We start from the raw sequence: 15,780 nt of genomic DNA on the forward strand, positions 1-15,780 counted from the left end.
TCTCAGATTCTGGAGAGCCTCCCACTTCAATGGACTGGGAATGGACAGAGGACCATTCAGCTGCCTGAGCTGAGCCCCGGACCAGCAGGGCTTGAAACTCGTTTGAAACACCAAACAAAGGATGAGGTGCTCGAAGAAACAACAAAATACTGATTCTTGTGACTGTTCATAATTACATCGTTACCAATCCACCCTTGAAGAACACTGGAATCTCTTCTCCTGTCTCTATTTTCTGACATCATTTTGGAAGCTCTGAGTCTTTTTTGATTGGTGCTCACATAATAACTGTGCGCTGTAATGAGTCGCTGACTTGGTAGATGGTGAATGACGGATGCAAAGACCTGACAATCTAAAAAAAACAGGGGGGCAAAAAACAAAGAAGAGCTACCTCTCCACACTTGTGCTGACACAGCGAGTAGTGTGAGTAGTTTCCAGTTGCCTCGCGGAGGAAGACGTTTCTGCTCTACGACACAGTGTTTCTAGTTATCAGGACTGATTTCATGACAAACAATGACAGGAGGCTAAGGGGGATACGTCAAGACTGTTCCCCTCTCGAGAGATTATCAAGTCATTACGCATGCGTTTTTTTACACATCACTGTGAGGTGTTCACATTATCATTGTCTATATACTAGAATTTATTATGTTAGAAATAAAATAGCAAAACACCTACATTCAAGCACATCATCAACACACCTGAGTCCTTTAAAACCACACACAAACTTTGGAATGGCAATAAGTTCCATGCAAACCTGAAATCTCTCATGACTGATCGCTGTTATTACATCTCTTACTGTCTTATTTGTCACAACTGGATAGCCCAAGCTTTGCATCCCCAACGACTTGGACCAGAACTGCCTATCGCAGCCGAATCCTGCCACGGGGCTGCCCATACCTCTTAAAGAATGTCTTCAACAATAAGGATCGAAGACACTCAGAGGACCAGTGGTTATCCATTTGACCTGCTACAATCATGTGACAACTCTTTGTTTTATTGCCAATGGAAATAAGCTAACTATGAGTGCTAATCAAGCTGTTAAAGTTGCTGCATGGGAAGCTTGTTTTCAACTGCTGCTGTTGCTGCTGCTGCTACGAGACCTGTGCAAATGATTCAAAAGGGAAAAAAAAAACATGGACTTTGTGACTAAAGACAGCAAAAACAACTTTTGCACTAATGCAAAGTCTTGAAGGATCACTGTCGATTGAATAGGCAAGATAGAAAAAACACAGCTCATTGCATTGTAAAGTAAAACATAGAAATGAACAATGTTGGGCAGTAGTAGTAGCAGAGAGATTTCATCAAACTAAACAAAAGTCGGGGTGTACTTTGCAAACATACAACTTTCAATATTCACATTTTTTTTTTTTTTATAATTCTCAAAACAAAATATAGCTCTTCTCTCTCGTTATAATCTTTTTTAAAACATTAATTGCATATAACATTTTTTTTAAATTCATTTTATATATACTTTTTTGTATCTCTAGCACCCTTGTCTTCAACCAAGGGCTTGCAGAAAAGACAGTCATGCAAAGTAGTCATGCTGGTAAACAAAGTTACAAAAATGCATTATCTTTTTTTTTTTCTCTTCATTTGTTTATCTCAGCGTCCATCCTTTGTCATCCTCATGTCTTTACAGGCAAGAGTCTGTCATTGCTCATTGTCTTTCAGGGGGAAAAAAAATCCCATTGCTTGTGGGGAACCTCTGTACCCCTCCTTTAGGACAGATTATTTGTTTTCCATCTTTGATGTCATTTTATGATGTTAAATACTCTATTCACATCTGTATCTAATTATTTTCTCGAATGTATTATCTGCCATCCTGGACCATCCATCCAGAAATCACCTCCAAAGTCATGGAGAGTTTTAGATTTGTTTATCAAAATATAGATTTTCTCTCTCTGTACACTTTCGTAGTAAATCAACTCTTGGTCCATTTGTTCTTGTTCACCCTACATTGCCTAATGGCTCCACTCTTTCTCGACATCGACTTGCTAGGTAAGCAGTCATCGGCAGCAAGAGGGACGAGCGAGGCGGGGCAGTATGCATCTGGGGCATGAAGCCTCTTGGGAGTCTTGTGCCTAACTGGCAGTGTTGTTGGCCTTTTTTTTATTATCAGGTAGTGTGGGAGGGAGATTGCATTTCTCTGATTTGGTCCCTTAAAACAATAATTTTCAAGATCCTCGATAGGGGTGCTACTTTTCTCCTAATTTGGGCCAGCCATGAACTTTTGGCCAACAAGCTTCAAGGAGCTGTTTCGCCTCAGTCCGTTTTCTCCTTGTGGCTGAGAACTGTGTCAGTCAGTCCATGGGAAAAGTTCCTCCGAGAACTCGAAATGTGCACTTAGGGATGGGATGGGTGGCAGTTTAGGATTGATCTCTGCTGGAGAATGGACTTGGTACCAAACAGAGACGGGCAGTACGAGTATTCACAGCTCACAGCTTACACTGAATTTATCTTCTAATATACAACACACAACAGAAGGTCATTCAGCAAGTGCATGCTACAGGACCTTTGGTATCCAACATGGATTTTTGAAGATGATGCCCATGTAAAGTACATGAGAGATAACGATAAGTCTTATTTTTATATGATAGTGAGTTTTGATGTGCAGACTTCCGTACATGACTTTGTCGAGCTGATGCTACATGTGCTTTGTTTGTTCAGCTTCAAAGTAAGTGCTCTTTTCTGATTATCGTGTGAGGAGGGCAGTGTTTCCGTCAAATAGAAGTGAATGGAAGACATAAGTTCAATGGCAAACATACTTTTCAAGTGTTAAGCTTAATTATGACTGTAGCATTTGTGCATCTCTTCTTTTTTTTTAATATTGGAATGTTAAGAACCCTAATGATCAAGACCAATCTTTTGTCTCTCATGTACCCTTTCTTCCTTTAGTTTTTTAATTTTTTTTTTTTTTTTTACTGGAAAAAACCCAAGAGGAGAATGACATCTAGAAAGATCCCTTAAATGCATAATAATCCTCTCTCTTTGATTTGTTGATGGGTTGTCAAGTTAAATCCCAGCCAACAATGCTACAGTATGTTAGCAGAGATGCTACATTGTTCATCCAGTCCATGTGAAGACCAATGTTAATGTTTTTTGTTTTTTTCAGAGACCGGTGAAGTTGCCGACGGGACGGAGTTCCTACAAGATGGCGGGTATCGTGTTGTCGGAGACATGTCATCTGTAAAGTGTAATAGAAGTCCCGTTTGCTCCAAAAGTGTGTCAGTGCAATGCTCAGTCAGTGTTTCCAAAATAAAAGCCAACAGAAAGAACCAAAAAAAAGGGGGGGTTAGTAGGACAGTTTGTCGGTAGTGTGGTCGGAGTTTCCAGAGGCTGCTTTGGTAAGAATGGGAGGAGCAGACCAAGTGATTTCATTTTTTTTTTTTTTTTTAGATTCATGATTTAACCTCTGGGCTCTCTTGTCACCCCAAAGATCTCCTTCAAACTGTCCTTCCGTGTCCCACGTGCCGCTCAGGTGGCTCCAGCCACAAATATGTGATTACTGGTTACCGACTCCTCATTAGAGAGAAGGCGAATGCTAGAAACTTAACACTGTAAAGACAAGAACAGAAATCCATTAATATTATGATCAGAGAAAAATTACAAGATTTACATGTCAGGAATAACCAGTATCAGATATTACACACATCACAATCCTAAAATGTCTAAAATAGTGGTTTCCAACCTTTTTTGGGTAGTGACCCCATTTAAATATCTTATCTAAGAATTTCAGGTGACCCTACCTAACCAGATTTCTGTTTGATAAAGTGAAAGTATAGAATACAGTATCAGTAATATTATTATTATCAATTACTAGACATTTCAGCCGACCCCATTTAAACTCCAGGTGACCCCACCTGGGGTCCTGACCCCAAGGTTGAAAAACACTGGTCTAAAACATCTTTAACTTTAGGAAAGAAAAGCAGGAATTACCATTACCTGTAAACTGTGGGTTAACTTTGTCAGAATAAAGTACAAACAAATAAACTGTTATAAAATCTCTATAACGGCTCTATACAGACAGATGTGAACAGTTCACAATAAAAATCTACATATGATGACATGACTGAAGTATTATAGCATTAATTTTAATAAACGAGCTGCCAACCAACTGACCACTCACCACTCCACTAAGTCTAAGGGAAGGAAAGAAAGGCAGAGCATTTAAAAGTGAACAAATGTGTAATAGAGAGAAAATGAGCATGTGTTTATCACTGTGGATGTACGTGAATGTAAAAGCACACATTATTTTAGTAACCTTGGAGAAAATATGATTGAATATAAACACAAAAAAATTCAGTCTTTTTACATAAGGGAGGTTTTTTTTCTTTATCTTTAACTAAAAAAAAACAAACATTCTTCAGCCTTGTTCCCAGGGAAGTTCTTCAAATGTTCTCTTCCCTCCTTCCTTTCTTCCATCTTTTTTTTTCCCACTTTGATGCCGTTTTCTTCAGAGTATAGAGCTATTAAAGCTATAGAGCATCAACCACCATAACCTGCAACGGCCACTTATACAACATATGTTTTAACTTTGAAAGCATGAAATACATTCTCGCCAATTAAACCTTCGGAACGACAGATGTTGTTTTTTTTTTTTTACAGAGAGATTAAGACAACTACGCGTTTGACACTTTCTGCTTCGATGCTTCGTTGCGTCTGCACATATTGGACAATTACTTATTGTCACATTGAGGCCACGTTATATAACAAACACACAAGTCAAATAAGAACGCGCAAAAGAGATCTGGATTCCAAGTAAACTGTAGGATACTGAAATGCTCTTGTTGTAAGTACTGCTGCATACTAGCTGTTTGTATCTTACAATACTCAAAGTATTTAACAAGTACAGGACATTTGTTTGCAGTAGTTTTAAAAGTAGTAAATAGTTAAATAGTTTTTGTTTTTTTTTCTTTTAAACATTAAGGAACAATTTTAAGGAAATAAATAAACATCACAAAACAGACGAGGACAAGACAAAACAAGAAAATGTGAATTATATGTACCCCCCCCCCCACACACACACACACAAATAACAAGAAATCATAATATTCATAATACATCAAAAAGCCAGTTCCAAAACTCACCCAACATTGTAACATAAAATGAGTTTTGCTAATTGTTAAGATTTTTGATTATTTTGTAATATAATTAAAGCTGCTGGAGACGATAGCTATAATATTTTTTTTTTATTTAAACTGTTTCTGTATTTCATTTAATGTTGTCACATCACATGACGCCACATCACGAGGAACGCCATCAACGAACCAGAACGAAATGCAAATTACTGCCTTTTTTTTGTTCGGCAAGGAAACAACAAGGAATCATGGTAAAAATAAAGTAAAAATGCCTCTTAAAAATCAGAAATGTAACTTCCAACATTCGTCCCCAGCAGCTTTAAATAGCAGCGAAAAGTGGTTTATTAAATCTACAAAGCAAACATGAATTAAAGCAATTGGTATGACTTTATTGCAATCACAAGTGTAAATACAGATGTGGTGTACAATTTAATTTCCATAACCACTGACTTATGATCATTGCTTTAGGTTAAGCTAGTTAAATCTAGCAAAGTTTGGATCTAAAGTGACATCAGAGCCTACAGGTGCCTCATAGAGGCACGTACAGCTAATGTTGTTCTGTTCAAATTATTTCAACCACAGTCTGTGACCCAAATAAACCCCAAAAAGTATTGGGTGGAAACAGTTTGAGATGATAAAGTTTTAAATTTCAAATAAAAAACAACCTTTAAAAGGCAAACTCAAACCAAAAACACAAATAAACTTAAGAGTCCAGCCAAACACTTCAAATAAGTCTTTGACCCAGGAGTTGAGAACCTCTGCCTTGGAGGGAACTCAGTAATATGATTATTATTTTTTTTTACAGCAAGGTAATTTGAAAAATCAAGAAAATATAAATGAATAGAACAGAAAACAAGCGTAATCCTGGATTAACTTAACACATTAGATAAATTTGAAAATTTTCCCTTTAAATTGAAGTTGTTTAAAGAGCATTAATCTAAGAGTTTCCCTGCTTTTAAAAGTACATTCAGGTCGACACAATACAACATGAATCTATTGAAGAACAGACATTTTCATGCTTTTTCCAGGTATTTTTCACAGAACACTGAAAATACACAATGAACACCTATTCTGGTGACTTTGATCCAAAAATAATAATCCAAACCAGGAATGATTTATGTGAACTCAATCCATGAATTCACCCCAGCATTTAGGGGTTTGGAAGCACAGGATTATAATCAGGACCAACGATTGTATTTCTGATGATTATAGAACACAACAAGTTGCTATTAGTATTTACCTCCTGATTCCATTTACATTCATGTCATTATCGATCTAAAAGATATGTTAAATCATTGCATTTTCCTATGGACAAAATGTGTTTTTTTTTTCAAACAACAAGAACAAGTACAGAGAAATCACAATTCCCACAATCCAACAAACAGTAAAACGACATAAAATAGCAGCATAACATTAAAGAGTCCACTTCTCAGCATAGGTTTAAAAGAAAACTAAGAGAACATCGAGATCAAAAACGTGCTTGTTTTTTTTTTTCTTAGAAAATCTATCCACATATTTACACGTGGGTGTGCGCATTATGTCCTCCAGCATTAAATAAACGCATGTTTGTTGCATATATGAAGGTGAATCGTTTCCATTTTGACATAAAATCTATTTACATGTAAAAACAATAATGATTGTGTCAAAATATGCACATGGTAATTGAAAACATACCTAAAAATATATCTTAATTCAAGCCTAATAGTAAAAAATTTAATGTATTAATGGATAATATTGATTTCATTCTTCAATTTAAGATTAAGAACTGAAACAGCAAGTGAGTGAAACATTGGAGTTGATTGAGTTTTCACAAATTTTAGTTAGTAGTGTTAGTAGAATAATGGGATTCATCAAGAAGAGTATGGTACTTTGTTTTTGTTAGTTATGAAAGGCTATTTTTAAAACCTTTTTTAACTATTTTACATGGGCTTTATACGATAATTATTTAGATAAAACTCCAAACTGGGATTTACCAAGTCAATTCACTTAAACCTTGTAAGCCCCCTCCCCCAACCAATACTTTTGCATTAAAATCAAAGTTTTTACATGTTAGCAGCTTAAGTATTGATCCATTTCTGTTGCTAATTAATTGTGCAAATAATTGCAACTCTGATTTCTAACAACGAACGTTATATTATATCTGCTTATTTATTTGTTTACTGAGTAAACTATAAATGTGGATGTCCATCGGTAGGGTGTTAGAGGAATGAAGACTAAATCAAATAAAGAAATTGGTTATAAAATTAAATGTTTGATAAGAAATAACTATACTGTGTATCTTTTATTTTGACATCACTAGAATTTGTTACATAACAGACATAAACTGAAAGTTTGGTGTTGACACAGACTTTCTTAGTCTTTTAATAAACAGGTCTTAGGGCTGGGCGATATATGGAAATTCAAGATATATCGAGTTTTCTGTTTTGGCGATAAAGAAAACTACAATATCTGCATATACATTATTTTATATTCTCGCTTATTTTCTATCAAAATACTCGTTTTAGGAGTCGCTGCTTATACTTCTTAGAACATGTAAAGCTCAGTTAAATGGATTCCTGAGTACGTCCAAACCCAGACCTTCCCCATAAGAAGCCACACTACAGAACTCACTCACACGTGCTGTCCCTACAGGCGAAAAAGCCAAAAGTAGCACACATTGTGCAGCTGGTTGTTAATTAATGTGCATGTGTGACATTTTGCATCAGCAAATGTAACCAAAAACTGTCTTTCTGGTCAGACTTAATTTGGAATAAAATTATTAAGAGATTTAAATCGTATATAGTCATTTTGAGAAAATATATTGATTGTGTTTTGGTGCATATAGCCCAGCCCTAGTAGATCTATTAATTAAAACCTACACTAAATTTACTAAAATCACAAAATACAGTAACACATAATCCATTTAACACCAGTCTGATCTAAAACGGTGTAATTCATTTCACAAAATGAGACAAACTGTCTTGTTTTATGTCGATTTCACCTATTTTTTTGTTTGTGCTCCAGAACACACAAGAATTAATGTCCATCGATACATTTACAATCTAATGTGCACATTTTTTCTTTCTGTATTTTTCCCCCGCGTAACCAAATCCTTTGAATGTTTCTTCTACCAATAAAAACAACTACCCTTAAAGCTTGTTTATTACTTTAAACCCCATTAACTAACCCTATGCATGCATCATAAACAGCTGGATTCACTAGATAAGAAAGTCATTCTTCTTGCAATCAAGTTCTTTATTTTTTATTGCTAATGTTTATGCTCTTCAGCCAATTCACTGGATCTCACGAGCGTCCTTCTGCCTACAAAATCGAGGGAATGGGAGAACGACAGCGGCGCAGCGGCCCTGGGGGTTCGTAGGTTTCATAGGGGGGGCTAGTGATAGGAGCGAGCCGCAAGGACGAGCCCGTCACCCCTGATATGTTATTCAGACTGCGAGATTTCTCATAGTTTGTGGCTTTGGATGAGAATTTTTAGGAATTGTTTTTACAAATTGTGTTGATTTTCCATTTTCCAGGTGGATTATGATGAGTTTTAAAACACAGAAATTAGATTTTTTTTTTTTTTAAACATTAAGGAAAGATTTTAAGGGAATAAATAAACATCACAGAACAGACGAGGACAGAGAGGGACAAGACAAAGAAGACAAGACAGAACAAGAAAATGCGAGTTATGATATGTATTCTTCCCCCTCCCCACACACACAAATAACAAGAAAGCATAATTTTTATAATACATCAAAAAGCCAGTTACAAAACTCACCCAACATTGCAACATAAAACGAGTTTTGTATATTCTAAAGATTTTTAACACTTTTTTTTTTTTTGTTTTTTTGCCATAATGACAAACTGTAATACAGTTAAAGCTGCTGGGGACGATAGCTATGTTTTTTATTTAAACTGTTTCTGTATTTCATTTAATGTTGTCACATCACGTGACGTCACATCACGAGGAACGCCATAAACGAACCAGAACAAAAATGCCAAAAAAATGCAAATTACTGCCTTCCTTGTTTGGCAAAGAAACAAGAAATCATGGTAACAAATAAGGTGAAAATACTTCTTAAAAATCATAAATGTACTGTAACTTCCAACATTCGTCTCCAGCAGCTTTAAATAGCAGCTAAAAGTCAGATATCACCTCTGTTGAATTGACCACATGAAGTTCTGAAAGGCAACGCTTACATTTCACATGATCTTAAATATTAACATTATAGTTTTTCTTATTTAAAATGATAATAAAAAGAATTTATAAAATTGCCCAATAGACGGTTGGCTTTGTATTGGTTTGTAACCTTTATTTCAAATGGTCAGCTCAGTAATGTCCTTTCTGCAACACATTGAAACACTGTCTATGGAGCCCAGTAATAGTACGGTAATACTCGTTTACAGTGGGAAATGACACCTGGTGAGGAGGATAATAAATCCATTTGTGCAAATTACATTAAAAACACGTTATAGATGTTGCATGTAAAGCCGTTTGAACATAAATTTGATTTTGGTCATTTCAACCATCGGTAAACTCTAATAGTGCTCAAATTTGGAGTACATCATACATTCAATTTTGGTTTGGTTTGGTTTACTAGTGCACAAGTAGGGCTGGGAGATATATCGAGATTCAAGATATATCGAGTTTTGTATTTTGGTGATATGGAAAATTAAAATATATCCTATATCGATACACATTTTTTTTCATAGCTTCTTTTGTATCAAAATACATGTTTTAGGAGGCGCTGTATTCACATCTTCCCCAAACCAGTGTTCCTCAAATGGGGGTACGCAATGGCACCACAGGGGGTACATGAGAGAGAGAGTGTTGGTCCCACCCCAGGCGTGAGATAACTAGAAATTATAAATACTATAGAAATAAATCTACTCAGGAGCGACTAAATCAGTGTTTTTCAACCTTGGGGTTGGCACCCCATGTGGGGTCGCCTGAAATTTCTGAAAAATTTGAATAGATTTTTGAAATGTTTGAATTATTATTTGCGAAATTTAAATCTAGTTCAACTAAAATGCAGTAAAAAATAAAAAAATAAATATCTGAGGTCAGATATGATCAAAAATTGATTCTAGAAAAAAATATCTATGGGGTTGCCAGAAATTCTTGATGTTAAAATGGGGTCACTCTCAATCCAAAAAAAAAAAAAAAAAAAAAAAAGCCAAAAGTGGCCCAAATTTAACCCACAATTGTATTTCTGGTCAAACGTGTCACTAATACTACTATAGTATGATTTATATACTAATAAGGGGGCGGGGAAAAGCTCATTCAGACTTTTCATTGGCTTTTGACAATATTCCAACCAATCAGAGTGCAGGATTTGGTTATAATACCTTAGTATTACTACTAGTGTTTCTTTTGGCTTTACTAGTATTACTAGTAGACTAAAAACAGTCTACTAGTGCTCGTGAGATTTTAAGAATACTAGTATTATTCACTCGTGAACAACAACTTTGTTTTACCCGTAAATGTTTTTGACACACTAGCTTAATTTATGCTTAATCAGCTTTCCATACAAGGTGCAATCATCAATTCCTACAGAAACATATTTTTGTGTCTTTTCTCACTGTATGTGTTGGTGACTCACGCAGCATGCGGGTGTGTGAATCTCAGCCACAGTGAAGTTCAACTAAATAATGGGTGGAGTTTCTTCCATTTAAAGGTTAACACTTAATGTCTGTTTTATACAGATTTATTATCGCAAAAGTGTTTATTTTTGGTCAAACTCCAACCATCATAAAACCACAACCAGAAAACATAAAACACAGACTTTAATACAGTCAGACGCCCTTTGTGCCTTCCTGTTAAAAATGACAAATACCATCCTGTTGTGCTGCTGTGGCAAACTCAGCCACTTTTTAACGCATCATTTGAGCCAACCCTTAAAAAAGAACCTTTTTTTTAATTTTTTTGACCAGTTTGGGGAACATTAGTTGGATAGCAACTCTGTAAAATATTGATGATACACTTTCTGTGGACTCAAACAAACTTTAAGGGGCAAGTAAATACTAAATAGTAATTGTTTTAGTTTGTAATGAAACCTTACTTCCAGTATAAAGCTGAGGTTAATTCACTAAAAGCGTTATTTAGAAAACATATGTCATATTTCTAAGAATATTATACAATTATACCGAATTATATAATATTCTTTAGTAATTACCGTAACAGCTTGCCTGTTTTCTTCCACTAAAGACAGATAAAGGTGAAACAGAACACTACATTATATCTATTCTGTAAATAAATTCCTTTAACATATACAGTAAAGGGCATCACAGAAGGTGAAAATCCGAGGAATATTTCACCTGATTTAAAATCTTAAAAAAGTGGTGTTCAAACAATGGTCTGAAAGCTTTACAATTTAGATTTATACCATATTGAATACAAAACGGCAATATTAACAGATAGAGAAAATGGTATAGACTGATGATTGGAATAACAATACTTTCTAAATAAAGCTGCACCAAAGTTGCAATACGACTGCATTGTACAAGCTTTGGTTTGATCATCATGGAATATTTAAAGGTAGCATCAAATATGGAACATAATTCATGAAAATGAATGATGTTTGCACAAAAATTGTATCCGAAACTTTCACATCTTCTTTTGAGCTTTTTTTCTTTAAAAAAATAAATAAATAAAATGATTTGAAACTTGCAGCCAGGGAAACATAGAGGGAACACCTATTAACCATTATTTAGTTGCTTATTAGCATGCAAATTAGCAACATATTGATTCTTAATTAGTAATTATTACGTACTTGTTAATTTTTCCTCAATAACCTCAAAATTATTACTTATTAATAGTAAGTAAGGAAGTTGTTGGATATGAATTACAAGCTCAACATGCAAAGGTTAGGGTTAAAGTTAAACCTAATCCTAATCCTAAACCTAACCCTGTTTGGACTGAGAGACTGCCATTAAATGTATAATGAGGCATTAATAAGAATACGGCATTAATAAGTACCTAATGATGTCTAACTAAGAGACAATATGTTATTAATGCTAATAAGCAACTAACTGATGGTTAATAGGTGTTCCCTCAACTAAAGTGTTACCAAACATGGTATTATTTGTGAATAATGAAGAATGAAAGTAATGAAGAATGAGCAGCATCTTGGCTCTAAATGAGGTTGAAACAATAATTCTGCTGTATAGTCTTGATAAAAAAAATCGGGAAAAAGTGAAACAAGCATAAAAGTGCTTTGTGAGTCAGCCACTGCAGTAACAGTCTCTACTCCAAAACTGTGTTTACAGCAGTTCCTAAGTCCCAGGCAGGGGGTGTGATGAGTCTGCCTGTCACTGTGCTCAGTGATGACATAATACCTGCCCAGAGTCACACTTAATTTACACTGTGGAGGGAGCGTGTACCTACCTAGAGTCAGACTTTAGATACACTTGCACTGCAGTGGCGGCCTGGGAATGGGATGGAGAATGAGTGTTAATCACCGAGGGGGAGGTTTATGCACAGGGAGGGGACACACAAACCCACAGGGAAATGCAAATATCGTTGGCAGATTTTTACCCAGAGAGAAAAAAAAAGCACAATCCAACCGACTGCTTTGAAATAATGAACGCTACCGTGTGTGTGTGTGTGTGTGTGTGTGTGTGTGTGTGTGTGCGTGTGTGTGTGTTTGCAGAAAAAATGTCTGTTAACTCACCACCTGTCCTACCTCACATATGTCCTATTATTTCATGTGCGCATGACTGCATTGGACACACAGATTGTGCTGACTGTTCTGTTTCTATTCTCAGAGGTTCTTCTGCACATACTGTATTACTCCTACTGTACATGGGATCAATTTATCTATTAAAGATGGTGCGATCTCTTGTTACACATAATTAGATGTACTGACCTCTTCTTAACTGTTACTGAGTCTACAAAGACTACATACAGTACATTTACGTGGCATTTAATGTGTATTTCTTTTAAATAAACTGTGCACGCATGCGTCTCTTTTTTTCTTTAATGAGGTAAAAATCTGTCTCCGCCATAATATTTGCAATGTTGGAATGAGAAAAAACAATTGATCATGCATGACGGTTGAGTTTTATAATCAGAGGTGCACATAAGTTGTGCGCAAAATATCAAATTCAGCTCCTGTTTGGGCGTGGATTTGTTTTCGTTTTTCCGCCACACCTGATTAGTTAATACACATTTCTCCCCCTCTGCCTGGAGATGGGCGGAGCTAATGACACAGCAGCACCGTGAGCGCACAAACAGGAGGGCGGGAGAAACGCAAGGGCAAGTTATTCAAACCACACGGTGGAGGTGAGGGAAATGAGTGAAAGCAATTTAAAGTATGGACAGAATTAATATTAGATATAATTTATGATTTAAAAAGTAATTTTGTTGAATAGATAATATATTAATAATGTATGTAATCTACAAAAAACCACTTGGGATTGTAGTGCAAAGCATGAGCGTTCAAACGTCTTCAAAATGTAAAAGACGCTCCATTACTTTGGTCTATGTCTGCATCCTTTAGTGTTTCTGAAAGAGATGAAGACAGTCAGGAGGACAGTGATGATGATGATGATGATGAAGACGTTCTGTAGGATAACAGAAAGTCCAGTGCTTAATTGTTAGGTAAGCACTTCCAACAGTAATTGTTGGAAGTGCTTAAAATCTATCATTTCATTTGGTTTTTCAGATATTTGTACAAAACGTGTTTTCTCTTTTTCAATTACTATAAATACATTATTTAAAACAGAAATGTTGTTGTGCTGTAGTTTAAATATATCTACGTATCCCTCTAGTTTGTTCCTTCTTTGAGGTGGAACATTTCATTTTATTTTTTTAAGTAAGCACCAAGAAAAACCCTACATGCTCCCCTGAGCATGCACTAAAAAAAATTATGTGCACCCCTGAGTATAATACTGTATAAACCTAAACACAAAGTCACACATATTTTGTTACCACATAAAGTTTGGCTTTTTTTTTTTTACACAAAAGCAGCTTTTAAAGGTATTTTATCTTTAGAATAATGGTATATCTGACTTTAGTGACTATTCAAATTAATAAATAATGACAATTAAAATTAATAAATGATGATTTTAGTGACGGGAGCAAAAATATAATAGTTCAGAAATATATTTTAATCATTTACAGTTGCTTACCAGATTGATTTGCACAACTTTTAACTGACTTGGTTTTGTTGCTGCTCCAATTCATAAAAGACAGTTTATTAGGTATGTTGGAACTCAAATACAAACACAGGAAGAACATAGGGGACGTCCAAACACAATGACAAGAAAACACAGCTGTAAATTAAAAACTCCAACACAATAACAATTAACAACGCACGACCACTGACATCGAAACATAAAATAAGCCGTATCCATAAGTTAAAAAACAAACAACGACATCCAGGCTGTAACACAAAATCACAAATCTACGCCAGAAAAGGTGTATACACAAAGTTAGAAACACAAAAGGACAACATTTGTGTGAATATAACAACAAACTGAAAGAACAAGAGGGAGAAAGAGTTGAGTAGCAGAAGAGACACCGAGGAAAGAGACATAACTCAACACGACTGATGTCCTTCAAGAGAGTTTGCAGTGATTTGGAGTGAGCAATCAAAGTTGACTGTTTGACCTTTGTGAGCCATGCAAAGAGCACAGGGTGCAGAAAAAGTCAAATAACCAAATATACAAAAAAAAAGAAGACACAAGGACACAACACGTACATATCTTATCAAATAAAACCACACATAAAGCAGAAAGGACTGAGTCTAAGCTGGTAGGACAATCCCTCTTTAAAAACATCAAGGCAACTTCTTTGTTTGGCTTTAATTATGGATGAAAGTCAGCACTAACTTGGCTTTATTTGATTGCTAGATATACAAATGTTTTTCTACATGTAGTGTCCTAGAAGATGGAGCAAACCTTGCACATGACGGTGGACTTGTAGACCTTGTTATCAAATGCTTTGATGATCAAGTTTCAGAGATGGTGAGAAACGGATCCTGTTTCTCTAAGGTTTACTGTAAGTACAGTCTATAACTCCAGTGTGCATTTTAATGCAGACAACAACAATAGTGTAGAAAAAACATTGCACACTTATTCCATTATGTTGCCTACACAGCATCCCAAGGACTGCTGATTTGCTTTAAAGAGGGATTTTTTGCACCACTTTAATAGCCATTTACACTTAAAACCTGCAGCAATGTCAGCAAACGCAACGTAAAAAGGCTTGGACAGTTTAAGCCTTGCTTACCTTAGACAGAATGAAGCTACTTTTCTGTCAAATCTGTGCTAGCATTTGTATTTGTTGGTGAGTCAGAGATTCTTTCAGTCTCCGAGTGCAGTTCATACAGCTATTGATTGGTCCTCTCATTCCAAACTACTAGGAAGGACCCAACTTTGAACCACACTAGGCACTAAAAGCACAGTCAGAGGAATCCAGGAAATAGTATTTCACATCCATTACACGCTCATAGCAATGTATTTTAGTGTCTCAGCGAATCAAAAAATATGCACTGGTTTTGAAAGCTGAGTTTTTCGTTGCTATTTTCCAGCGTGCCATGTTCCATGAGCTACTATCCCTCGACACATGTGGTGCCACTGACCCCAGCGACCGTAGGCCTTGGGAACATGATGTGCAGCACTGCAATCTGACTAAAATCTGTGAGAAGTCATTAAAGACAGCCAGATTTTTACCATGAAATGCAGGCTATGTAATGTACATGTCAGTATGCATCAGGGT

The 15,780-nt window shown here is 35.8% G+C and overlaps 1 protein-coding gene across 5 annotated transcripts in view; it reads right to left on the reverse strand.

Moving 5' to 3' along the window:
* Nucleotides 1–1,489: 1,489 nt before the first annotated feature.
* Nucleotides 1,490–15,780, reverse strand: part of LOC114481349 (potassium voltage-gated channel subfamily C member 1-like) — a 51,313-nt gene continuing 37,022 nt past the window's right edge. For 2 of the 5 annotated variants that reach the window (XM_028476100.1, XM_028476096.1), the window contains one exon: nucleotides 1,490–3,552. In XM_028476100.1, the coding sequence (XP_028331901.1) occupies nucleotides 3,539–3,552 (14 nt within the window). In that variant the 3' untranslated portion in view covers nucleotides 1,490–3,538. Of the gene's footprint in view, nucleotides 3,553–8,050; nucleotides 8,531–12,444; nucleotides 12,486–15,780 lie in introns of those variants that run through there. The other 3 variants (XM_028476099.1, XM_028476097.1, XM_028476101.1) reach the window with 3 other exon arrangements.

Source organism: Gouania willdenowi, chromosome 19 (genome assembly GCF_900634775.1).
Source record: "Gouania willdenowi chromosome 19, fGouWil2.1, whole genome shotgun sequence".
Taxonomy (NCBI): domain Eukaryota; kingdom Metazoa; phylum Chordata; class Actinopteri; order Blenniiformes; family Gobiesocidae; genus Gouania; species Gouania willdenowi.